Raw genomic sequence first — 25652 nt, 5'->3', positions numbered from 1 at the left:
TTGAATATTAACCCCCACAACCTCGGCTATTGTGGCCCCGAGTACTGGCTGTGGCCTTTCTGACCACAGACAACCTTTTGGCTGACCTTCTCACAATGCAGGAGTCCATACAACATGCTGTGACAGAGACACATGTTCAGATATGAGTGGGACGTGACATGCAGTGATGCTCCATTTGCCATAAGCCGCTTGACACAACAGAGGACAAAGATCCTCTAAAGATGCAGCCTGCAGACTTTGTGGGAAGGCGTTAAACATTATTGACCCTCAGCCAATGTTTGGCTTTTATGTCCTGCTCTAAATGACCAACTCCCCTTCCTCTGTCCTTCAGGACTACACCTTGACGATGTACTTCCAACAAGCATGGCGGGACAAGCGTCTGTCCTACTCCGAGATCGCCTACAACCTGACTTTGGATAACCGAGTGGCCGACCAGCTGTGGGTCCCCGACACCTACTTCCTCAACGACAAGAAGTCCTTCGTTCACGGCGTCACGGTCAAAAACAGGATGATCCGTCTCCACCCGGATGGGACTGTGCTTTATGGACTCAGGTAAGCCTTTTACTGCTGCCCTTCTTATCGTGTCATGATTAGAGGATTGATCACGACGCATAATGGCGTAATGTGATTGTTTCTGGCCCATGGTTTGTGACTAAGTCTCCTTTAATGAAGTCTGAGGAGAATTGAAACTTTTGTGACGTGTCATTTTTTGTGCTCAGCGTGACACAGCTCGGTGCTTGGGTCTCTTCTTCTGAGCTTATACGACCGCTCTAAGGAGCAACAGTAACGTCGTTCTTAAATTATCTGCTGAGGTCTGTGAGCACAGGAGCCTTCCCTAAGTAATGGAGGGAAGAAATGTGACAGAAAACCTCCATGTTAGCCAAACCTCTCGCAAAGTTATCACCCACAGCCACGTGGCTGTTTTTCTCATTTACCTGGGACCTTTTTTATGCACGGTGATGGATTATTATGGAGCTCAGAATTAAGGAGGTGACACACAAAAGCCTGAGCGTAAAGATATATTAATATGAAAGAAGGGAAAACAAGAGTGTTTTACAGACATCCATCAAGATCAAATATACAAAAAAATATATTTTGTTGTTTTAAAGACTTATGAGAAAGGAGGATTTATTCCTTTCACCATAGTTTATTATTAATTTAACCAGTGTACTCATATGTTGGCAGACAGGTGATGAGAGCAAGAGAAATGAATGCCCCTTGATAAATACCTTTGAGATAATAAAAACATCATCCGTCCAACTTCCATGATACTTTACCAAACATAGGGTTGCAAGGGGCTTCATTATGCATCAACAAACAGACAAATCACACACATTCACAACTATCAAACACCCACCCATGCTCAGGAGGAACATGCAGACTGTACGGAAAGGACTCCAAGCTCACATTTTTTTTTTAAAAACATGATTTATACATTAATCTTATTACCATAAACTCTTCACAAGTGTTCTGTGTGATCAGGAATACACATCTGATATTCCATATTCATAAAGGCAAATGTGTTAAGTGGTTAACGTGTGTTATTTTGCCCGTCTGTCAGATGCGATCCTCAGTGAGTCCCGTTCGCAGATCAGCCTCCACATATGTGCTCAATATCAAGTTTGCATTCATTTCTATATGGGCACATTTTTAGCAGAGCCGGTCCTTGGTGTCACCGATTAACCTGAGTTGTGTGATTGTCAAGACTGGGCGTAGTACCAGCAGAAACCCCACATGTGCACAGGGAGAACATGTAAACTCCAAACAAAGGCCCCTGAAGTCCAGTCTGAAACACTCGATATTCTCATGACAAGCACTTTTTATTTCCTATTATTTATCATTGCCTTTTGCAAAAAAACAAAAAAAGTGACAGAGTGTATTTTTTGTCTTTTCAAAAGTCGTTGATATCCTTGGAATGTGTTTACCTTGGAGGATTAGTTTGCCTCAGAAGGGGCACAGACTAGGTAATGCGACGACAATGCTGACTCACTCACAACTATTGTTTGTCTGACTCCACATTCCCTCTTCGAAGGCATGCTGCCATGTTTTCAGGTGTCAGTAAGAAGTGTGTGCACCCAGTGTTATAATAACTGCAGGCAATGATGGTCACAACCCTGAATTTGCGGCCAGAACAAGTAGAATCATCGTTTACCAGATGTTTATACTGTAAGAGGCACTGCGTGCCTCCATAGTGTGCCTCCCTTGTATATCTCCTGAAGATAATCAATTTCAATTATTAATTATTGGTTGGGATCAATAATAAAACAGTATGGCACAACCAGTCGGACTGAGTCTCCAAGAGTTCGGCCCATCTATACAGCATCTCTTTGTGGCGCTGGACTGTGATTCCTCTGAGGCTGCTGCCATCCATATTTGATAAGTCAAAATCAATAATGTAGCAGTTCAATACAAACACTGAATCTGTATTTGCACTGATGCTGCATATTTGACTGTGCAGGCACAACCCGTCCGTCACCGTGCTGCTGCCTCCTCTGATTTGTCAGCCTCCTTTTCCGATGTGTGTGTGTGTGTGTGTGTGTGTGTGTGTGTGTGTGTGTGTGTGTGTGTGTGTGTGTGTGTGTGTGTGTGTGTGTGTGTGTGTGTGTGTGTGTGTGTGTGTGTGTGTGTGTGTGTTAAAAAGCCGAGGTTATTGTTGCTAATTCAAGATGTTGCAGTGTTCAGTCACTCTCTCTAGACTGAAATGCCCTTCTTGCGCAAAGACTGCTTAAAAAATTAAGTATCTGCACTGCACCAGATTATTCATTGCTATATTTTGTTTCAACAGCTGACAAAATGCAATTTATATCACTCCGCCTCACTCATATGAGCCTCCCACATATTTTTGCTTAACGATCAAAAAACTACGAAGGCTTGCCGAGTGGCAAAAATGTAAATATCCAAGGTGTGCGTGCGCCACGGAGGAGGGTTTGTTACCTCGGATGCGTTGTCCTTGTCAGTGCCGCTGCCTCCCGGCTGCTCCATTATTTGGTTCGTGGGTTTGGTCCAGGTTTTATTTGATGCTAGCAAGTCCAGACACAAGCTGCTGTCAGAGTCAGCCCGGCCAGATGCCTGTGCGCTCTGAGCACGCTGACACATACCTGTAGAGACGGGCCGGCTGGTTGCAGCAGCAGGGCTTTAGTGGATGTGCAGGAGACGGCTATCTGAGAGGAGACGCCGAGCCTTCAACAGCCTCGATGGATGTATGTGAACATACATGCTGTCAGAGCATCTGAGTTTACGTCTGGCTGGTAATCTGCCCGCAAAGTATTTCCAGTGCCGTGTGTTTGTGTGAGTGTATAGATCACCAGTGGGACTCTGGCAGGTTTGAGTTCCTGAATTTAAAATCTGACCTGCACAGATGTTTTCATAATATTCATGATGTGAAAAATGTATTATTGATGGATGCAAGTAGCTTTTTTTGGCACAGTAGTGTACAGTAATGCAGGTGAAGTGGTTTTTGGCTCACAGTGACACTGTCCCTCTTTTCAGTCTGTGGGAGTCTTTCCCATTGTACTTCAACTGCGGAGGGAAACTGGAGTACCTCTGGGTACTCTGGGAAACACGCAAACTCCACATTAAAAAGCATGGGCTTTATTCAAACCCACAACCGTATCGCTGTGAGGTCAGAGAGCCTACCACCCAAAACAAACACATATATGCACAGTAATAAACATTTAAGCTCAAGGAAGAATGTGAGAGGAACTTCATAATTATAATACAATGTGATTCTATAGTACCTGATTAACGAAGCAGTGGTGAGGAATAATAACGTGCAAGTAAAATGTCAAAATTTTAACATGTTGAATACCTGTAGAAAATGTCCTTTATAAAGCCGGATGCAATATGTTTATATGACTATAAAATACATATATTGAGTAATACATTAATTGTGGTCTGCATGTGGGGCCAGGTCAAACATTGCAGTATGCGGCTATGGTGGGGAAAAACCCCCAAAACAAATCGAGGGAGGGAGCAAAATATTGAATGTATAACAGTGCATCACATTTGAGGATTTCCTCATGGGAAACATTATGTTTTACATTAAGTTTCACCATATCCAAGGAGAACTGATCAACAAACCAGTGATTAGATGAGTGATTGATCCAGATTTTTCTGCTCTGAGGTTGGCCAAATTAATATTGCACATGTCAAAAAAGAAAACTAAAGGAATAGCAACTTTATGAAGTCTGGATCAGACCTGTATAACAGCGTACTGAGATGGTGTGTCCAGCAGCGTTTTGCTTCCCTTTAATGTTGTGGCACATCAGACATCAGAGAGGGGGCTTGCATCCTTTCCTCCGGGGGAATCCCTACTTTGGAGGAATGATTGTCAACTTTCCCATTGTCTTTTGCTGAGAGACTTCACATTGTGACAAACTAAAAGGAGGCAGTTTGAAAATATTGTATTTCACTAAATAAATACGTGTAACCAAATAAGTGCACTTCACTAGAAAAGATTAAGAAATCATTCTTGTGGAGACACGTTTTGACAGTATTTCTGTAATAAAAGAGGCACAATAAGCGAGTCAGGAAGCTAAAATTTAGCAAATAATTACCAATACATTCTCATTCACTTCATAACAAACCTCAACCAATCAAATGATCTGTTCACAATCCAGAAACAGCTGGTGTCCCAACTGTAAAATTAAACACATTCACGACATACTTTTCCACATTATTTCATTCCTGGTTTACCTTTGTTTAAACGTCTCACAAATAAGTCACGCCGTCCAACATCTTGTTGTCTCACCAAATCCTTGAATAATGAGCGGCAAAAGCAAACATATTACCAGCCTCGAAGGTGAACGTGGATTTGTGCTGATCTAACTGAAATTAGCTAACGCTGTACCAGGGGAGCACCAGTAGATGAGCCTGTTGTTTAGTTTGCAGGAGGCTTTAAACGCTTGTGAGTGCAAGATCGGTGTATGTGGGTGGCTGAGTGTGAGTGGGCGAGTGTTATTTTTGGGGTTGAGCACGGAGGAGGAAGAGGAGCAGGAGGACCAAGGGTGAGGGTGCTGTTTACTCCTTATTCTCTGGATATATAGTGCATCCCAATCCTGGCCAAATCCCGGTCTTCAATTACCAGGAGGAGCAGAAAATTACAACAGTGCTCCCAACTGTCACTTTAGAGCTCGGTTTGACTCTGTGGGAGAGGCAGTCTGATCTAATTACCCGGCCCCTGAAAAGGCTCAGCCAATAACACGGATACCACCCAGGCTGAGAGAGAGAGAGACACACACACAGACACACACACACACGAAGAAGGAAAAAAATAACAACAGAAGCATTCAGTGCATGACTCCAGATACATGTCTCTCCAAATTCACAGAGAGAGACGGAAAAATGTAGGAAGAGACAAAAATAAAGGAAGAGAAGTGAAGGTCAGACTTTATTCAAAATGGAGAAATTATTAGGACACCCCCCCCCCCCCCCCCCCCCCCATCGCTCCATCCCTCCGTGTCATCACCCTCTCCAGCCTCTCTCCTCCTCCTGCTGTGAATATTGTAACTCCACACATCCTTGGTCTATAGAGACTGACACTGTCGCCTTCTGCGGCTCAGTAGATGAGCCTCCAGGAGGAGGAAGCCCCTCCACCTCCCCACCCCCCCTTTTTTTTTTCCTCTTCTGTCAATCCAGCTGTGGGATCACCTTCAAAGTTCCCCTTCTCTTCCTGAAGTTACTGATCAGGCAGGACGGCGTCTGGAGCCGCGTGTGTCTTCGGATGAGCCTTTTATTCTGAAACGAAGAAACCTCTCATTTGATTGGACAAGCTCTGGCACACATAGGAGCCTTTTCTGGAGTGACTGCAGACATTTTATTTTCGAATCTGGCAACAATGTCTGAGCCGAGAGAGACAATCCTACGTGCATGTCTTCAGCTCAACATGGGCTCTCTCTCCAAAATGGAGGAAGCCTCTCCATCTTAATCTAACTTCTGAAGGGATCATCTTTTTTTCTTTTTTCTTTTTTCTTTTTTTTTAAACTATCATTAGAAGGCCCATGTAATAACACGTCAGTTTAATTAAAGGCTGTACGGGGCTTCGCAAACCTGTGAAAATCTCCTTCTGTGTCCAGTCTCTCTGCTGTGATGCACCCTGGAAATGAGATTCTGTCTGGTCGGTTGTGTTATGTCCGTAAACAAGGTCATTTGGAATAAAGGTGCACAGGCTGCCTTAGGGGGGGTCCACACAAAGAGAGAGAGAGAGAGAGAGAGAGAGAGAGAGAGAGAGAGAGAGAGAGAGCCCGTTCTGAACTGTGAGTGAACGGGCATGACAAAAAAAAAAAAAGAGTTTTTTTTTTGAGAACTCAGTGTCCTATTAGCTCCGACGCAGAGCAAATGTAGCGTGTTCGAATCTGCGTGATCTGCTACAGCCCGGCCTCTCTTCGCCAGCAGGTTTGGGATGAAAGAACGAGGCTGGCCCTCAATGATGATGAAGAGCAAACAAGCTTCATGAGCACTGCTGCTGATGCTGCTGCAGAGCTCCATGGCAGACTCTCGCTGCAGTGGAGATGACGAAGAAGAGGAGGAGGAGGAGGAGGAGGAGGAGGAGAGGCAGCGATGGGGAGGGAATCCTGCAGAGAAACCCTCATCTTTTTCTCCTCCTCGCTTATTATCAGCGTTTTATCATTTGTTGGCGTGTGTAATGGACATGCTAGCCCAGACTCGGCGTGCGGGAGCAGCTCCTGATCAGCGATGCAGAATCTTAGACGGAAAAAGCTGCGAGACTTCTGCTGATGATGATGTAGGTGGGCTATAAATAGGCTGTTATTTTTACCCCTGCCATTTTGGCCTCATTTTGCTTTTCCCCTGTGTTTCCTCTGTGCCACCATGATGATTTAGTGGTGGCGATGGTGATGATGGTGAGTGATGAGCGGCCTGCCCGCCGAGCACAAAATCCCAGTAAGTTGTAGCCATGGAAAAAGGGGTAAACTAGGACAGAAATGAGACTCCTGTGTTAATCCCCCAGTGCACCACGGCCCTGCTAACTGGCTCTTACATAAGAGCCCAGAGAGCAAGAAAAAGGAGGCAGATAGACTCAGAAAGACAGAAAGAGAAAGAGAGAGAGAGCGCGCGCGAGAGAGAGAGAGAGACTAAGAGTGTAAGAGAAAGACTGAGTCTCTGCATCTTGAAAAAAAAAAAATGAAATCCCAAACTTGCCAGGCGAGGCCCAGGGGAGCTGCACATCTTCTGTAGAAACATTTCAAATAAACTTTTGCTCTTAATAATTAAAGACAAATCACTCTTCAAGATGCATATGCAGATATGATGAAGTTCAGTAAAAAGAAAGACATTGTGATGTAGTTTTTTACTGCCACCACGTCCCTCTGCTCCAGCAGTTTATTTCTATTTGCAGAGCAGGAAAGAGATTTAAAATGACACGGAAAAGTTTTTTTTTGTTTTGTTTTTTTTAACACTTCAATTTGCTTCCAAAGCAAACGTGACACTAAAACACGACATGTAAATTGATCAGCCTTGGCTGTATTTTCATTTTTCATTTTATGATTTCACCATATATTATACATACAATTTACATTGTATGAACACTTCCGTGTGTGTGTGTGTGTGTGTGTGTGTGTGTGTGTGTGTGTGTGTGTGTGTGTGTGTGTGTGTGTGTGTGTGTGTGTGTGTGTGTGTGTGTGTGTGTGTGTGTGTGTGTGTAAACAAAATAAATAAAAACAAAAGTATTATCATTTCATCGGGTATTAGAGAGACTGAAAATTGGAAAGTATTTTAACATTATACCAAAAACAATACAAAGCAAAAACTTGGTAAAATAATTTTTTTTATGGTCCATCCTGATCAGATTGGTCATGTTCCATTGTACATTGTCATGTTTGAATGAATGACTAAAGCGATAAGTTGATGTGGTGATCATAACCAGCCATGACACGGGAAACCCGCAGTTACAGCAAATGCTTCAACTCGTACTGGGAATTCTCCCACAGGCTGCCATTATTAATAATGGTTGCATGATGTTATCATATTTTATATCAATCAGTAGTGTGTGTGTGTGTGTGTGTGTGTGTGTGTGTGTGTGTGTGTGTGTGTGTGTGTGTGTGTGTGTGTGTGTGCGTGTGTGTGTCCACTCTCAGACAGCCTGGGGGGAGGATGACCCGGCCGGGTGCCAGCCCGTCTCAATTCTGGCCAACTTGTCATGTGTAACAGGAAGTGCATCGCTCTGAGTGAACCTGTCCCACACGCGACGGCTCTTTAGTGTATGGTTGTGTGACAAGTGGATGAACTTTTTTTGCATTGTTATGAAAATAAAAGCAGTGCAGCATCCCGCCGCCGTATATCCCAACATATTTGTGCAGCGCATGTCTGGTATAAACAAAGTTTCTGTTTTTATATGTAAAATTCCCCAAAATTGTGCAAAATTTTCTAAATGTTTTTAGAAAATACATTTGCTGGATTTTTTATTTGATTTATAGCCACAATTTGTTTGAAATTATTTAAACTTGGTAGATAGAAACCAATAAGCGAGTACTTAAACATGATGAGAAAACGCTGGGACGTCTGCGGATGTTTACACTAACAAGAAGAAACACAAGGTTTTGAATTATTTCAGTCTTTATTCATAGTTACTTGTCTGATTAAAAAAACTGAAATCCAACATTTATATTAACAAAAAGTGGTGAGGACAACAAGACAGAATAAGTTGAAAAGTTCCAAAATGGAATTTGTGCTTCAAGGTGAAATTATAGCCTGAGAGGAAATTCTTTTGTAGTTTGTATTTCAGGGGAACAGAAAGTGGAAATGTGAAATATTATATAACATTTAAAAATCAGACATTTTATCAAAAAAACACAGCAGTAAATTTTCCTATTTGATAAAAGTTCTACATGTAGTTTTTATATACTTAATTAGGAGTTTCATTTCTGAATGATCTAAATGTTTCAATGTTCCTTTTGCCAGACATGTTTTTCTACACTCCATGCTCATAGTTGTTAGGATTTTTCCTTTTGGGTCCATTATTTTCGGGGAATGGGTCCAGGTGCTCCTTCAGGTTTGTCATCATCCTGCTGTGATGTGTACACGGTGCTCCGTAGTGAAGGTCAAATGAAATGAGCCGCTCGCCGCTGCCTCGTCCTGCTTTGTGATGAATCTTCTATTTCATCCCTCTGTGTTCCAGGATCACCACCACGGCAGCCTGCATGATGGACCTGCGCCGCTACCCTCTAGACGAGCAGAACTGCACCCTGGAGATCGAAAGCTGTAAGTACCGTTGTCCCTGACAACCGGCTCTCACGCCCACGCACGGACGTGGATACGAACGGATCCCGCGTATGCGTGCAAGCTCGGGAAGCGGGTTTGAAAACGGTCCGCCGGCCCAGTGGCACTAAGGTAGCGGGGAGGCTTGATAAGCCGGGATGTAAAATGCTGAGAAAGGCTGATGAGATATCAAGAGATATGCATCGAGAAGAGGAACATCACTAATGGCTCCGCGGCTGATAACATCCAGCCTAATTAATTCAACTTCAACTGCAGTGGCTTCCCAAGGCGTGGAGGAGCCTGATTAGGTCCAGTGTTTTCAGGGGCGTGCTGATTGTGACGGTTCTGTGCGGCGTCCTTCCCGAAACCACGTCCATGTTTGTACTGTACAAAGAACTCGTTTCTGATGGAGTTTGTAATTGTACGCGATCCTGTGCGCTCAAGTCGGGGGAGTTAGGGAGAGTGGAGGAACATGAGAGAGAAAGACGAGGTTCTCCACATGTTTTATCTGGGTCCCTGGAGAAAAGGATTATGGGGCTGGGATGTGGTGTCGGGCTCGGTCTTTCCGGGTTTGATCCCACTATTGCCGGCAGCATTAAAGCTGCAGAAGAAGCGGCGCGGGTCAGAACCGCCTCTCGCCACCCCTCTCCCATTATGCTCGCCATCTTTCTCGCCATCGCTCCCTTTTTTCCGTTTCTCATCTCCTTTCTTTGCACAGTCTCATTCTTTCCATTTTTTTCCCCCTCCCAGCCTTTTTATCTCTCTCTCCATCACTCATACGCGCTTTTTTTCTCCTCTCCTTTCCTCTCTTCCTCTCTCAGGCTGCCTGACACACACACACACACACACACACACACACACACACACACACACACACACACACACACACACACACACACACACACACACACACACACACACACACACACACACACACACACACACACACACACACACACACACAGCTCCAGTTTTGATCACCATGCAGTATCTGCTCTCATATGGATTAACTGGCAACGGTTTTAACGTTGGAATCGCTTCATGCCAGAGCATGCTATTTTATTCAGACTAATGAGCCCAGAGAACTCTCACTTCCCTTGATAAACTTGATGCATTTTTAACAGACACTAGTCTTAAAACCCCAGATTCCCCGATACGTCAGCCGCTCACTGCTTGTGGCTCAGGCCACTGGTCTCACTGAGCCATCCTCATTTTCAAACCCGCCACGGCTAAAGATCTGCCGCGCGCATGAAAATGCAAACACACGGCGACGCACCTGTGCATATCTTTGCTCCTGCTGCATTTTCTCTCCTCGTGTCGTTCCTGGGGGACTCTCGTGACAGCCGAGGGTGAGGTTGGTGATGTAACGCACTGACATCTTTTCCAAAACCTACAGAGACAATGGTGCGGAACAAATGGAGCTACAAACTGACCGGCCAGTTATGTACAGGCCATAAACTGCTCACTTACAATGCTCTTCGTGCCAAATCCCCCCCCCCCTTTACAGCAAATACTTCAACACCCTGTTGATCTCGGCCAATCGTGGCTGATCAGAACTGAACCCAGCCTCAGATCAAAACGGCAGCTCGGTCTGCTTGGCCTCTAATTGGGGTAACGCAGGCTCCTAAAGGGCTGCTGGCATGATGAGGCAGATATAGAGTGAGAACTAACTGTACCGGCTGGTAAACACTTCAGCACCAACCACAGTGAGCTCTGCAGCTGCGTTCGTATTCACTTTCTGTGTTTTGATTCATTCTTGCATGAAATGCAACAATGGAGCAGTAAGACACCACTCAACCAACGCTATGAAAAGACGGAATCGAGACAGAGCAGATTCTACCCAAAGCTTGTGCTTTTGTAGCCGTGTTCTGCTCCTTGTAGCCAAGAGCCCCTTTACTGTTGCAGGGTGGCACGTTTCTTCATTGCCATGAATACACGCTGTAATTTATTTGACTCGATTGCACAGCCTCCTTCCTGCTGATGTGAGTACTCACCAGCACCAAATGTGTATTAACCCCTACGGAACCTCAACGGGACCACTAAAGTCATTAGATTTGAGTGATTTGGGCGATGGGCTGCAGGGCTCGACTTGTTTAAAGAATTCATTCTATTTATCTTTCAAGATTTATAGCAGCTGACCAAGAGCTGAGGCTTGAACCATGTATATTTCATAGGAGAACCAAAAGATTAGGAAAATATATTTTTTTTAAAGAACGTCACTCAGAAAGCAATGAAATTTTCTATGACAATCAATCTGCAGCCACAACCACTTTAGATGTCTAGAGGACTTTTTTTTTTTTTTTTTCGAAAGTGCCAAGCTGCAGTCGACTGAGACAATGAACTGCCCATGATCTACGATCCTTTGAGGGATTGAATCACTAAAACTAACATTGTTTAGAGTTAATTAACTTCGGTTTTTAAAAAGAAACGAGGACGTACTTCTCACTGGAAGATTTGCAGGCATCAACCAAAAATGTGTTGACCTTTCCAAACTGCTTCATCAAATTCTAAGCCGATAGCTGGACAGGTCGCCCATGTTACACAAAAATCACGAGTTACGTTACATTTTAAGGCTTATCTGAATCTTAAAACAGAAATGCACCATTTCAAGTCATCACCAAGGCTGTTTTATAATTTAACTACCAAAACTGAAACACCATCTTGTCACGGTTGCTGTGGACTTTCTCAATAGATCTTTTCTCTGTTACCCATGATGCACTGCTTCAAAGGGCGTGATTTAAAAAAACAAAACAGAATCTTGAAGATTTACTATGGTTAAAGTGTGCCATGCTTACAACACAGACTCATCAAAACACCCCCAAAATAACAGTTTGTGAATTGTTGCTGAATATTAATGCTAACTGATGAAATCACATGTTAGCTGCGATAATGTAGCAAAGTAGACTCATTTACAAATCAATGGTTACGTGTTTTATTTTGTGATTTAAAAAAAAAAAAAAAAAGAGCTCTAATTTCGTAGAGCTGTGAATGGCAGACTTGTGTCTGCAGACAAAACACACAAACCAGCCTCGTGAACAATGGCTGTGCGAGTCGCCTGTCCCGACATTGCAGATGCAGGTTCATGCAGAGCAAAGCTCTTCCTGATATTATTAGTAACACCTGTGCTTCTCCTTACTATGACAAATCAAAATGTCTGCTGTGAAAAAGGCCTGTGGGTGAAGCTCGCTGCCCGTCCAACCAATAACAACCCAACATGAGCACCATGACTAACTTCACCTTGAATGTCAGCGCCATAGCAACAAAGAATTTTGTGTTAATTTTTAAAATCAAAGCCTCGGAGTTTAATTATTCATCACAGCTGAATAGGTCACTGCCTCTATTTTGAGTGTGATGGCAGACAAAGTAGAACTCGGAGCGGGAGATGGCTGCTCCCTGTTTGCGTGTGTTGGTGTCAGAGACAGACGGCCTGCGACTCAACAGTCCACTGGCTGCAGCTGCAGCAGGAAAAGCCCACGTTTCACACAAATGAGATGCAAATACCACATTTTTGTCAATCCTTTTTTTTAAATTTTTGTAAATTTTTACATCAACAGTAAAGTTGCATTCCATATACAGTTATACAGAATTTAAGATTTCCCCTACACACACACACAAATTGGACAATACGCTGGATTTCTGTCAAAGATTGCCTTCGCATTATTGAGTGTCAATTTCTTACTTTATAATGTATTTTCTCCATCATTTTGTGACTGGAAAATTGGACGAAAGACAAATCACTTTAGATTTTTACCGAATACATATGGTAAATCACGTCACCATATATACTTTTTTAATGCACTGCTTTGAAGGACCATCCATGGCGTTATTGCTTTCTATTCTTGAGAGAAGTAAACCAGTTTAATTCCTGGAGGCACAAGTTGATGTAAGTAGGTTATGAAAACAAACCTTCCCGGGACTTTGATCTATCAATGTGTAGCCACCGTTCTATTGTGTGGAAGTTACTGCTCAATAAAACCTCCTCCTTCCTTCCAGCACGGAGGATTTGAAAGTTTGCTGAACACCGTTGAATATTTGTTTTTGTCTGATCATGCTTTTACAGTTTTGATGTTGTGGATATTATAATTGGCTGGCTGGGTTTCGCTCAAATGTGTGTTTGCAGCAGCTTGTGGCACTTAAAGTAAAATTGCAACACCTGTTTAAATTTTAAATATTTCTTCTCGACTTCACCCCGTGTAGGCAAAAAGTGGCTAAATATTTCAGAGACCTGAAATGCTAAAGTTGTCCTCCTTCCTTTCCAAAAAAACAAATCATAAATATTTTCTTTTTCTCTCTCTCTCTCTCTCTCTCTCGTGAATCATCGGATGTCACGTCAGAGTTGAGGGCTACGCCAGAATGTAGGGAATGATATCCGTAATGAATGAACTGATAACGACAAACCTATTGACAGAGACGCGTCACGATATGCAGTGAAATTGTGTTTTTTATTCTTCTATCCTGTAGTAGGACTCAGCAGGGACATTTTTGGAAATAATTGTTTGTCTTTTGAGAAAATATCATCATGATTTTTTTATAAGTTGAAAATAAAACTATAAATTATATTATATTATAAATTATATATATATATATATATATATATATATATATATATATATATATATATATATATATATATATATATATATATATATATATATATATATATATATATATATAATTTATGCCACACACACACACGACTGCACAATATATATAACGAATGCATTTATAATTAATTTTGTTGTAAGTTTAATAGACATGTAAAAAGACTATAATGACAGCCAAGTCTTTATTCAGATAGGGCCTTTAAAAACAATATAACTTAAGTGACAGCATGCATGAATGCCATTTGGGTACAACAACATCAGCAACTATCAATGATAATGATAAAATAACAGGAATAACCAGAGTAACTGAGACACTAAGGAGAGTAGTGTGTTCTCACAGCGCAAAACAGATTCAATAAGCTACTAAAACGCAGACACAACAACTTGAAATACACACAGGTCTTTAAAAGTGTGTCTTAAGTAGTGACCTAAAAGTCGATTCTCATTCTATGGACCTTATCTTATGGGTCCTAATAGAAAAAGCTTGAGAGAAAGAAAAAATATTTAGTCTCAACCTGAAGGGTCCCACCTGAGGATAATTGGTTCTTAATAAGTCATTTAAATCAGTCCAATATGGAAAACAAAAAAATGTTATTTGAGCAAACCAGTAAGAAGTTTAGTGGCTGATTTGTTTTATTTACTTCTGTCAAAATGGAGTCACAATCATCCAGTTCTGAGAAAGTGAGTGTCCAGATTATTTTTCTTTACTTTAAGTTGAGTGTTTGAAGGTCCCATTTTGAAGACTGTTGGTATCGCGGTGAAGTTACTCTGAGTGCTCTGGCCTCCTCCTCTGCAGATGGATACACCACTGACGACATTGAGTTTTACTGGCGGGGTGGAGATGGCGCCGTGTCCGGCGTGGACAGAATAGAGCTGCCGCAGTTCTCCATCGTGGACTACAAACTCATCTCCAAGAACGTGGTCTTCTCCACAGGTACACAGCAGTCACCTCCGGTCTTTTGTCTTTGTCACAGCCAAAGGTTTGTGTAACTAAAATCTAAAATCACGATATTTTTTTATGGTCTCGACTGCAGTTTGTTGGGAATATCACATCACAGCTACAGTTAAACAGTTTTGAGGTTACTTGCGTGTTGCTTTGGTGCGCTTCAGAAAGTGAAAGTCAAACATTTTTTACCTGCTTATATATAATGCCCACTTGCAGAATAAATGATTACATTTCATGCAGCATACTTCAAACTGTAAAAGATGTCTCACAAGTGATTGCTGGAACCCTGCTACTTGACAGCCTGATGAAGACCACCATTCATTTTGTCTATAGTTCACTTATATATACACACACATATCTATGATTCTATGTATATTCCATATAATCAGAACCATAAAATTAAACCTGGAAACAAATGGATGACTCACAAAGTTAATCATATGTTACTTTATTAAGAATTAATATAGTAATTTTCATTAAGAATATTATTAAGAATTATTTAAGAAAATGTGTTAAATGAAAACTGTGGAAATGACAATCCTAGGTATTTCCACAGAACACAATCAAACATGATTATGTATAACTATATAAAAATAAAAACTAAGAAAAAGAAGGATATACTGAAAATGTAATGGACAGTTGAGAAATTACTTTAGCAAGACGTCATATGTGTAGGTAGCAGGTGGAGATTCCCCCCAAAATTTTGTGTGTATTGAAAAAAATAAAGCTGAAAAAACAGTGTTAGAAATATGAGCTTTAGTGTTTCTGAATCTGTTTATTATTTGGACATTTCAATGGCAAGGTTTTTTTTTTTTCCGGATTTCAGCCTGTCTGTTTAATGTCTTTAAATGATGACATAAAAGAAAGATCTGGCTGAAAGTTTTATTACTAGAGGAGGGATTTGTGGGGGTGTTTGGCCGTATTTAACTCTCCCTTTAATTGTTGCTGGCTGGTATTCAATAATGCTTCCCAGAGAAATAGAAAATGTAATATACACAAATAGTATATATAATCATTACAAATACCTATCTAGCTCAGTGAAGACATCCAGCATTCTATGTGATAAACAACTTTTTGACTGATGAGCCTAACACAGGTACTAGTGGCTTTTTAATGTTTACAAAAAAAAGTATTTTTAAAATGCAGTCTCCCTCATATTGCAGAAAATGTAGTTGGCATCACGGAGAAAAATTCTATTTCTATCCCACTTCCTCTCTCCCTGCGCCTCCTTCAGGTTCCTACCCCCGCCTGTCCCTCAGCTTCAAACTGAAGAGGAACATTGGTTACTTCATCCTGCAGACATACATGCCTTCCATCCTGATTACCATCCTCTCCTGGGTCTCCTTCTGGATCAACTACGATGCATCGGCTGCCAGAGTGGCCCTGGGTAGGATCGCCTCGCCTCGCCTCTGCACAATAGTGACCCTGAGAAACAACCCAAAGCCAAATGATAACAGAGCATGAAAGGAGCCATTTAACACACACTGAGCACTCCACATTCCGACGTGCTTTAGATCCATGCATCCTTGTGTCTATAATGAGCCTGATGTTTTGACTCTTTATTATCCCGGCGTTTTATTTTTTTTTCTCATTAGCTCTAAGCATGTGTGTGATAGCGGTGTGTGATAGGCTGCCCGGCTAAATGTCTGTTGTTCGGAGATGACTATATGCATGAGTCATGCAGAGCGAGAAGCGCTGCAGCTCGACCTTGAAGCGTGCTGTCTTCCTCTCTGCCCGTCTGTCTCCCGGAGCCTCTCGCCGGCCAAAGATCCCGGCTTATCAGGGCCAGATCGCGAGCTAAATTCCTGCAGGAAGAAAGGTGGCAACATTTGCTCAAATGTACCCCCCCCCCCCACCACCACCATTAGAGTCGATGCTTCTCTCAGCAATGTCAAAGCAGCACAGCGGCTGCGGAGGAAGTGCCTTTGAGCTTTATGTGTGTCGTTCTCGTCACACACCATTTGTTTTCTGAGGTGGGACACAAGCAGGTCGGAGCCCCAGACAGTGCGTTGGGGAGGGTAACGTGATTTAAAGATGTGTGCCCGCTCGCAGCGTCCTCAGAATGTGCGGGAAGCGAGCGCAGCCAATGAGGGACGAGACTCCGTGCCACAGTGACAAAGCTGGCTGCTGGGTTATTTATAATACGTGTGAATCTGACCAAATGCAGATTGTGCAGGCAGATGACTAATGTATCAAACACAATGCGAGTATGTCAAAAAAACAGGTGAATCGTGCTGTGACTAATAGCAGATGTTTACAGTGGCTTTTTTTATTTAGCCTACAGTTAGTTTTGCATCCAGTTGGATAAAAACTATCTGACTAACCCACACACACACACACAGTTAAACGTAGTCTCGGGAGGTTTTCGGTGGCCTTCATCCGTATGGCCTCGTGTTCTTTCGGGCTCTGTGTTTGCTATAGATAAACGTACTGATGGATGTAATGTATGTGAAAAAAAACACACACAAAAAACACGGAGGCATTTGTTCACCAGCACATTCTTCATATCCTTTGAAGATAAACACCTGATCTCAGCTTTTTTGATGCAGGGCAAATTACAGCAGCGTGAGGCACCTGTGCTCACTCATTCACCACGCTGGCAACATCAAATGCTCAATATCCTACACAGAATTGACAAATGTTTGGGATTTTAACCCTGAGAGCTGGCGGCCGCGCGACGCTACCGCCTACTAACAGCATGGTGCTTTAGCAGAGTGATGACATGATTAAATAATGTTTCCCTAATCTTAGTTTCGTGTGTTCCTTTTCTAAACCGTGCGAATGAGCTCTCAACACAAAGTGCAGGATGATGAGAAATGTCCTGCTTTGTGTTTGTTTTATTTTTCACCACATATTTGAGCTGACACTGCTAGAAAACAACAAAAACTATTGATGAAATCTTTTAAATCAGTATTAATCAGCGTGAGGGGAAGGTCAGTGTTTGAACCACGATCTAATGCAACCAACAAGACCACCAGCTAAAATGCTGGTTGTCAGAGATCACTAGGTCACACGAGGCTCTTCCTACTCCGAGATCGCTACCGTAATACGACCAGAGATGTAAAGTTGGGAAACTTCCTGCTGCTTTTTTATGTGATGGTTCCTTTTTCTGTCTCTTGTTGAAAGTGGGGGCGTTGCTGATATTTGGCTTCACTGTAATCTTTCAGCGGATCATAGAGCTCAGAAAGGGTTTGCAATCTTTCTTAAAGGCAACCTCAGGAGCCTCAGAGGGATTATTAATTTAAAATGTGTTTTTTTTCCCTCCTCCATTAAGATTATGAAAGTCTGCATAATTGTTTTTTTTTTTTTCTTGCCCGTTCTGTTATGTTCCTGGGTTAAAATGACTTTTAGTCATTTATTCAGTCACACTGTGGGTTTATTGTAATTTCATTTGTTCTCCTCTTTCTCTGTTGAATGTTTGTGTAATATGAACACATACAGGAGTGACAAATGTTTTGCATTTGTGTTTTTCTCTGCTTGGTCAATAAACTAGATAGCAGTTAAAGAAAAAAAAAACTTGTTTCAGTTCATAGGGAGGTTGATCTTTGTTTGAGAGCTGTTGTCTTAATTCAACATGCACCGAAACTGTATTGATAGAGCTGTGATGTTCACCTTGTCGAAGGTCTTAACAAACCTTTTATCCCAAATGAATTTGCTTCCACAGTGCACATGATGGCAGCAGTGATGGATTTGTCTCTCTAAACATGTGACTCCACTGATCTCCAGGAATCACTACCGTGCTGACCATGACCACCATCAACACCCACTTGCGGGAGACGCTGCCTAAGATCCCCTACGTGAAGGCAATTGACATGTACCTGATGGGCTGCTTTGTGTTTGTGTTCCTGGCCCTGCTGGAGTACGCCTTCGTCAACTACATCTTCTTCGGCCAGGGCCCTCAGCGGCAGAAGAAGGCGGCCGAGAAAGCGGCCACGGCCAATAACGAGAAGCTGAGACATGACCCCAACAAGGTGCGTGTGCGCGGAGAAACCTGCCCCAGAGCTACTCGTGCTGTCTGTTGATATGTGTGTTCTTTTTCTGTGCGAGCAAATTACTTCTTCTTCTCTCAAGGTCAATGTGATGCTGTGTTCAATGCTTGATGTCCTTTACCAGCACTCTGTACTCCTGCTCTAGCTCTCCATTTCTCACTGGTTTAGCCTTGTGTTTTCAACTTTATTACTCAGACTAGGCTCTGACAGAGTGAATGCAGAAGCAATAACTGGCTTATACTTTATCTCCATATTTCTGTGTGTCTCCCAAAGGGCAGGGCACCTCAGAAAAAAAAGAAAAAAAAATCACTGGCTGTGGTGCCAAAGCCTTCTCTTTAGAGTTTATTCAGCTGCTAAAGTTAGCAGGAACAACAGCAACATAAAAAAAATAAAACACCCTTTCCTTCTGAATGTGGCAAGCTACGATTTCCCCTAAGTAACAGTGCTGATTTTGTATGCTTGCAGTGGCTGGTGGGAAATGTAGTTCAGAGAGATGATGCTCTGTATGCCAGAATGAAACAGAGGGAAATTGACGCATATGACTCGATGTGGGATCCCATCTTTGTGGACGATGCCGCATTAGGACTAGGCGAGCAAAGAAATAAGGTACTGGAGGTTTTGAAAGTCAAAACTAACAATGTCATCAATCTGAATCAATCCAGATCAGAGGAAAATGCTGTAGTTTTTGTGTATTTCTTTGATTTTTTATAGATTTTTAAGGCAACCTTGATCATCACTCCCACCATTGTGTTTTTTCCCTCTCTTGGTTTGCTCTTCATGCATTTTCCTGACAAACATGGCTTAGCAGTTTGATTTCTGCAGGCATTTATTTAATCTTAATCTGGGCTGCACATCTGAATTACTGGGAAATGACGAATACGGCAAGAGAAAAGAAAACATCTGGAGTTTCTCTCAAGATCACATCATCTAAATATGAATGCTGTAAAATCTCTAAGGCAATTGATTAATCTCCTAAAACCAAGTGAAGCACCTAAAAAAAAAAAAAAGAAAAAAAAAAAGAATCGTGCGAGAACAGACAGAAATCATTTGCTGTTTGATGAATAGCACCAACTAAGTGGCTTCGCTTTAAAGTGAGTTACACAAAAAAACAAGAAAATACATCAAGTTGACATTTACAGCAGGGCGGGATTGGATTATAGGGATGTTTTTCCTTAGAAGTCAGGCTATGGATGAAGAAATGTTGATCCGAATTCACTTCCCACAACGTCCTTCCTGACCTGCCCCTGAACCTTTGAGCCTCTCCTCCATCTTTGCAAAGTCCTTACTATTTCTCTCAACCTTCTCCTGTCACATTTTGTTTCCTTTGCTTTCTCTTTTTTTTTTTGTTTTGTTTTGTTTTTTTTCTTTTCGTTTTTTTAATTCAGTTTGTCTTGTGAATCGACAGAATTTTAACCTCTCCGGTTGAAATTCTGAGATGACAATGAAGATTTCTCCATGAGAGTTAGTTTGTCGAGTGCGTTGTGCTTTTTGCAGGAATGTTATCTCATAGTCTTGTGGCTGTATTATCACTTAGACATTGATTGACAGATGACCAAATCATTTATTTAGTTTTGTTTTTTTTAAGCGATTTTAAAGATTTTCTTCACTGTAAGTAACACAAGTTTTAACTCATTTGCATTACCCATTCTAGCACCTCATCAGTATTTGTACACAGTAAATACCCTAATGATCATCATAGCTCAGTTTTTTTTGTGCACAGTAGTGTTGTTAGACTTAGTTTGAACCTGAAATCACAAATATCTCCTCTTGGCAGTAACTTCTCATGGCTCCACCTGTTTTCTTGCACCTCCACACAGATGACCCCTGACGACAACATCTTGTTTAGCACCCTGGAGATGAAGAATGAGATGGGTGGAGCTGGGGATCTGTCCCGGGGCCTGGGAGCTCCCGGAGACCCCCGCAACACCATGCTGGCCTACGATAGCTCCACGCTGCAGTACCGCAGGGCGGCCATGGCCCGCCAGAACTATGGCCACAGCGCCTTGGAGCGCCACGCCCAGAAGAAGTCGCGCCTACGGAGACGGGCCTCCCAGCTCAAGGTGAACATCCCGGACCTGTCCGACGTGAACTCAATCGACAAGTGGTCCAGGATGATCTTCCCCACTGTCTTCTCCTTCTTCAACGTGGTCTACTGGCTCTATTACGTCCATTAAGCCCGGTGGAGTGTGGCGGCCAGCTTGCGGCAGGCATATAAAGAAGCAGGGGGTGGGGTGGGGTGGGGAGGGTACCGGGGGTTTTAGGGGAGAGATGATGTGAGAGGGAGAGAGAAAGAGAGAGAGAGAGAGAGAGTGAGAGAGAGAGAGAGTGAGAGCGAGGGAGGGAGAGAATGAGAGATGAACCGTACACCGACTTTTTTTCGCTGGTTCGTTTGAGAAAAAGTGAGGAGAATACAAAGACTTTTAGATGGACTGCAGCAGCACCCAACACTTCAGTCAGCAGTGACTCTTTTAGGATTTGGGAAACACCTCAAAGCGACTGACAAGCACTCAAAAAAAAAAAGAGTGAGATTTAAAAAGACAGAAATGGTGCCTGTTCCAGAATTTCAATATATCACTAATATTTGTCATTCGTAGCTTACTCTCTGTGGATCAAATATTTATGCTTGTGTTTGCATATACTTTAAGAATTTCTTTTGTTTAGTATCTATTTACTTCGTAGCTGAGCTGTCTGCATCCAGGAAAGCTTTATAAATGATTTTAAAGGAGTCATCCTTGATAGTCTATTTTCCTATAATTACTGTATATCAAAAACATCCTTTAAAAGCATGCTTATGTTTGATTTCATTTGCATCTCAGTCACGATGACGATGGAGCGCAAAAGCATTTTACTTTCACTCGTTGAGGTTACTGTGTCAGATTTGCACCTTCAGCTTGGCACGGCCCCTCCTGGGCGGACAGCTCGAGCACCGCTGGATGACAACAGGAGGACAGCGGGGGCGCGCTCTTCCCTGGACTTCTGCGCAGGGATTTTAAATGTGCCAGTGCTGAACAGGAAAAAAACACAAAAAAAACAAACAAACAAACAAAAAAAAAAACAAGCTTCCTCAGTTGTTAAAGGTCCTGCATCATCTGGTGAAAGAGCAGAACTGTGGACTCTGGCGCTTCGGGCAAGTTTATGTTTCGCTTTTTGCTGTGCTGACAGAATCGTGTCCATTTCACACCGTGTATTTATTTAATTATTTATTTATTTATTTTCGTTCAAAGAAAAACATTTAACTTTGTACTTTCTGCCATTGCATAAGGAGCTTCAGAGGCAGAGAATGGCTTTAACACAATGTGAGCTGGTGTAAGAATCTTTGTTATGAGCGAAAGTTTCATCGCGACCAGAGTTGCTGCATAAATATGGCAATCCACAATCATCATTATCAGTAGAATTGAATGATAGAAGTATGACGCGTTCCATTGTGATTAGGTTTCTGTTCTGAAAAACTGTAGATAAACATAAATCATGTTTAAAGAAAAAGATGATTCATTTTTATAAATCAATAATCACATTATTGTGTAAATATTATGGATTTATTCTATTTAAATGGGTCTTTGTTGTTGTTTTTGCAGTTGAATTGCAGATCAAATGCTCCATTCAGTCAAGAAAAAAAAAAGAAAACAGCAATTAACTTAGAAAAAAAAAGAAAAAAAGAAAACACCAATCACAACTTTGCTGACTCTGTACTTATAGCTCTTTTCTCTTTTTTTCTTTTTAATGGACTCTAAAAGCATCTATTTGCTGAAACTAAAGCACTTCCAGACACCGGTGACTCTTGGGTCAATGTTTTGCTCTCCAGAAACGACTTAACAAGGACCCCACTATATCCAGGCATTGAAGTCAGGCATATTTTGTACAAAGTTTCTGTAAATTCCAATTGTAATATTTCATAATGACTGTAAATATCTTGTGTAATGATTGTCAGCAATTATGAAGATGTATCTAAATTCAATTAAAACTTATTAAGTCTATCACTTCAATAACAGAGTACGCGGGTGGCAGTTTTCTGTGTCCTGTGTGAATGCGCGGCTGATTGCTGACTGTCGGGCTCATGGCTGATTGAGTGTCTGAATGAGCGAGTGAACAACTGAAGTTGACACAGGGAATGAGTAGGCAAGCAAGAGGAGCAAATGAAGGGGTGAAGAGGGAGATCTGAGCACTGCAGCTGGGTACTATTGGCTGCATAATGGATGGAGAGGCAAAGGAGCTGGAGCGAGAGGCCGCGGTGGTGGTCTTGGCTCACTGTGATGGGCTCGGCTGGCGGTTTGAGCAGGGCTGAGCTCAACCTCAGCCTCGGGGGACATTAACGCAGAGAGCCGTAGATATGGAGGCACTCTATGGACTCAACTGTGGCCCTCTGGCTGCTGGGGCTACAGCGCCTGCTACAAAAAAAAAAAAAAAAGATGAGAAGAGAAAGAAAATAAAGGGCAAGAAAGGGAATCATCCATGCATCCATCCATGCAGCGACCTCGAACTGCATCCTTCCCTCGCACAGAACGCCAGCTACATTCTGCACGGCACTCTGTTCCTGACCTGACCACTTAAATGGATGCTAGTGAATATTTGATGGTGTAAAACACTGAATATTTAATATTTAAAAAGGGATTTTGTTCTCGCAGCGACTAATGTGCAGCTAATGTTTGATTTTCAACTTGGACAACCAGTAGAACATATTGTCAGCTGTGGAAATAAATGATGAACATTACAATCCAAAATGATGTTTACAAGTTTGACATTTTTGATTTTGGGGGGTTTATGTGATGAAAAAATCTAATTTCTCTTTCCTTATTGCACTCAGGAAAACAATCTTGCAGCAGAGACTTTGTTCATGTTGAAGTGTTTGATAGAAGCCGCCTGTTTTTTTTTTTTTGGAAAAAGTTTAACTCGAGTGTATGTATGAGTTTGCTTCTGTGACACTGCGGAGGGTGAAAAACACTCTTAAGTGCAAAACCACCCCTCAAAAAAAATGGTACACTGGTGTAAAAACTGATGTGATGTGACATGACATTGTTCCAGGTTCCTCCATGCAATGGTAAAACTCAGCAATATTGTTGCCCCACAATATAACAGATGTATTACCTCACTACAGTAGACAGATGGTTTGTGCTAAATGAACCCCCCCCCCCCCCCCCCCCCCCCAACCACCCCCTTTTTGTTTTGCCTCTTTTCAAAAAGTGGCATTAGTGTTGTCATGTAAGGAGGTTATGGGAGGCAGATGCTTTCTACTTTGTAGTGTTTCCATGTCACTGGCATAATTAGCAATGTACAGACCTCTGCTGGGCGTGTGTGTGTGTGTGTGTGTGTGTGTGTGTGTGTGTGTGTGTGTGTGTGTGTGTGTGTGTGTGTGTGTGTGTGTGTGTGTGTGTGCGTGTGCGTGTGTGTGTGTGCACGTGCGCATTAACAGCTGCGCTCTAGTGAAATGAGCATGCAAGCCTAGCTAGAATCAGGCAGAGTTGACCGGGGGCAGGTGAGGAAGTGACCGTGCACCAGTCCCCTGCTGTGTTTGATGGAAAATATTTCAAAGATATCGTACATCGCATTGTTGTGTCAAGGTATTGAAATGCAACTCATGAGGCTCACTTCCCTTACTAACATCAAGTCTTCTATAACCGAAAGACAAAACTGTGCTTTTTCACATGTATGTAAAACTGTTTCAACCAACATTTCACCACACTGTGCAAAAACAAGTGTCAAACATCTAAGGATCAGCTCAGACTGAGCTCACCTCTGGCATCAACCATTGTACTAATTTTTAAATGCAAAAAAATCATCCATTTCCTGTCCAAAAGGTGTTTTTCTTCTTGGTGAGATGATAATGTCACTACTGCAAAGAAATTCTAATTGAAAGGTTTTTTTTTTTCCTTTTAAAATGACTATTTTGCCCTTTTATTCTTTTTTTTATACAGTTTTATCAGTTTTAGATAGAGATGTTTATGCTTTTTAAGGTGGTTTTTTTTTTTTTTTTTTTTGCCTTTTAAGTTTCTTCCCACCTATTAAACAAACAAGCAATCCAAAATCATTGGCGGTAAAAGTAAATAAGTGTGATCCTCTGTTTATTCAATTCACCATCCATCACCTGCAGCGAAAGGCAGCGGGCAGGTGGCACATATGTTAACCGGAAAACTATTGAACGACTGTATCTAATTTTGGTGTCACATTTGTCTCCCCCAGCTGTGAGATAAGAGTCCTTTTGACAGACTCTCTGCTGTGTAACAAAATGACAATGAGATCTTTTTTTTTGTTAAAGTTAATTTACACTTTGTTTAATGGAAGAAGCAGAGAGCCACTACCAAAGTGCTCAAGAGTCATATGGGGCTCCAGAGGTTGTAGACTTTACACAGACAAAACAGGAAATGATTCAGGTTTTTGTCCAATAAGGAATCACTTGTCATGCATCGTGTTTGTTATTCAGACAGATGATAAGAGATCATGTATCTTTGTTTATGTGCTTCTGGTCAAATCTTCACCACGCGCGTATCTTGTGCCAGTGCATGTGTGGATTTTAAATTTAGGCACAATAAATGACGAAACTGGTGCAAATCAGGGCTCTTGAAACAGGTTTGGCAGCCTGCTCTGGAAAAGACAACATATGTCATCATGAGGAAGTAGAAAGCATCCTACATGCATGCCATCTGTGCAAGAGACTGTTTAGTTGTAGTCCATCAAACGTAACAGTGTTGAACGCATGTAAACAGATTCACAAAACCAGTTTTACATAACTGGCAAAAAAAAAACCCCAAAGCAAGTCTGCTCTCCAAAAACTTTTTTTTTTTTTTTAAAGCTATGTTGGAGGGAAGGAATTCACCCAGGTCACCTGCCAAGACTGGCTGACCTCCGACCTTTCTTCACAGTGTCAGCATGGAGGATTTTCTTGCATGAGAGCCCAACTATTTCCTT

General features: G+C 42.1%; 1 protein-coding gene across 1 annotated transcript in view; it reads left to right on the top strand.

The window, feature by feature from the left end:
• gabrb2a (gamma-aminobutyric acid type A receptor subunit beta2a) overlaps nt 1-20926 on the top strand; it is a gene marked incomplete at its 3' end in the record, with an annotated part of 32491 nt that extends 11565 nt beyond the window's left edge. The window contains exons 4-10 of the mRNA XM_080501841.1: nt 332-552; nt 9134-9216; nt 14614-14751; nt 15998-16150; nt 18490-18734; nt 19218-19358; nt 20570-20926. Coding sequence (XP_080357967.1) covers nt 332-552; nt 9134-9216; nt 14614-14751; nt 15998-16150; nt 18490-18734; nt 19218-19358; nt 20570-20926 — 1338 coding nt within the window. The remainder of the gene's footprint in view (nt 1-331; nt 553-9133; nt 9217-14613; nt 14752-15997; nt 16151-18489; nt 18735-19217; nt 19359-20569) is intronic.
• Nucleotides 20927-25652: the final 4726 nt, after the last annotated feature.

This window comes from Blennius ocellaris (assembly GCF_963422515.1).
Source record: "Blennius ocellaris genome assembly, chromosome: 9".
Classification (NCBI taxonomy): domain Eukaryota; kingdom Metazoa; phylum Chordata; class Actinopteri; order Blenniiformes; family Blenniidae; genus Blennius; species Blennius ocellaris.
The sequence above is the reverse complement of the archived record's forward strand: the minus strand, read 5'-3'. Positions and strand labels throughout refer to the sequence as shown.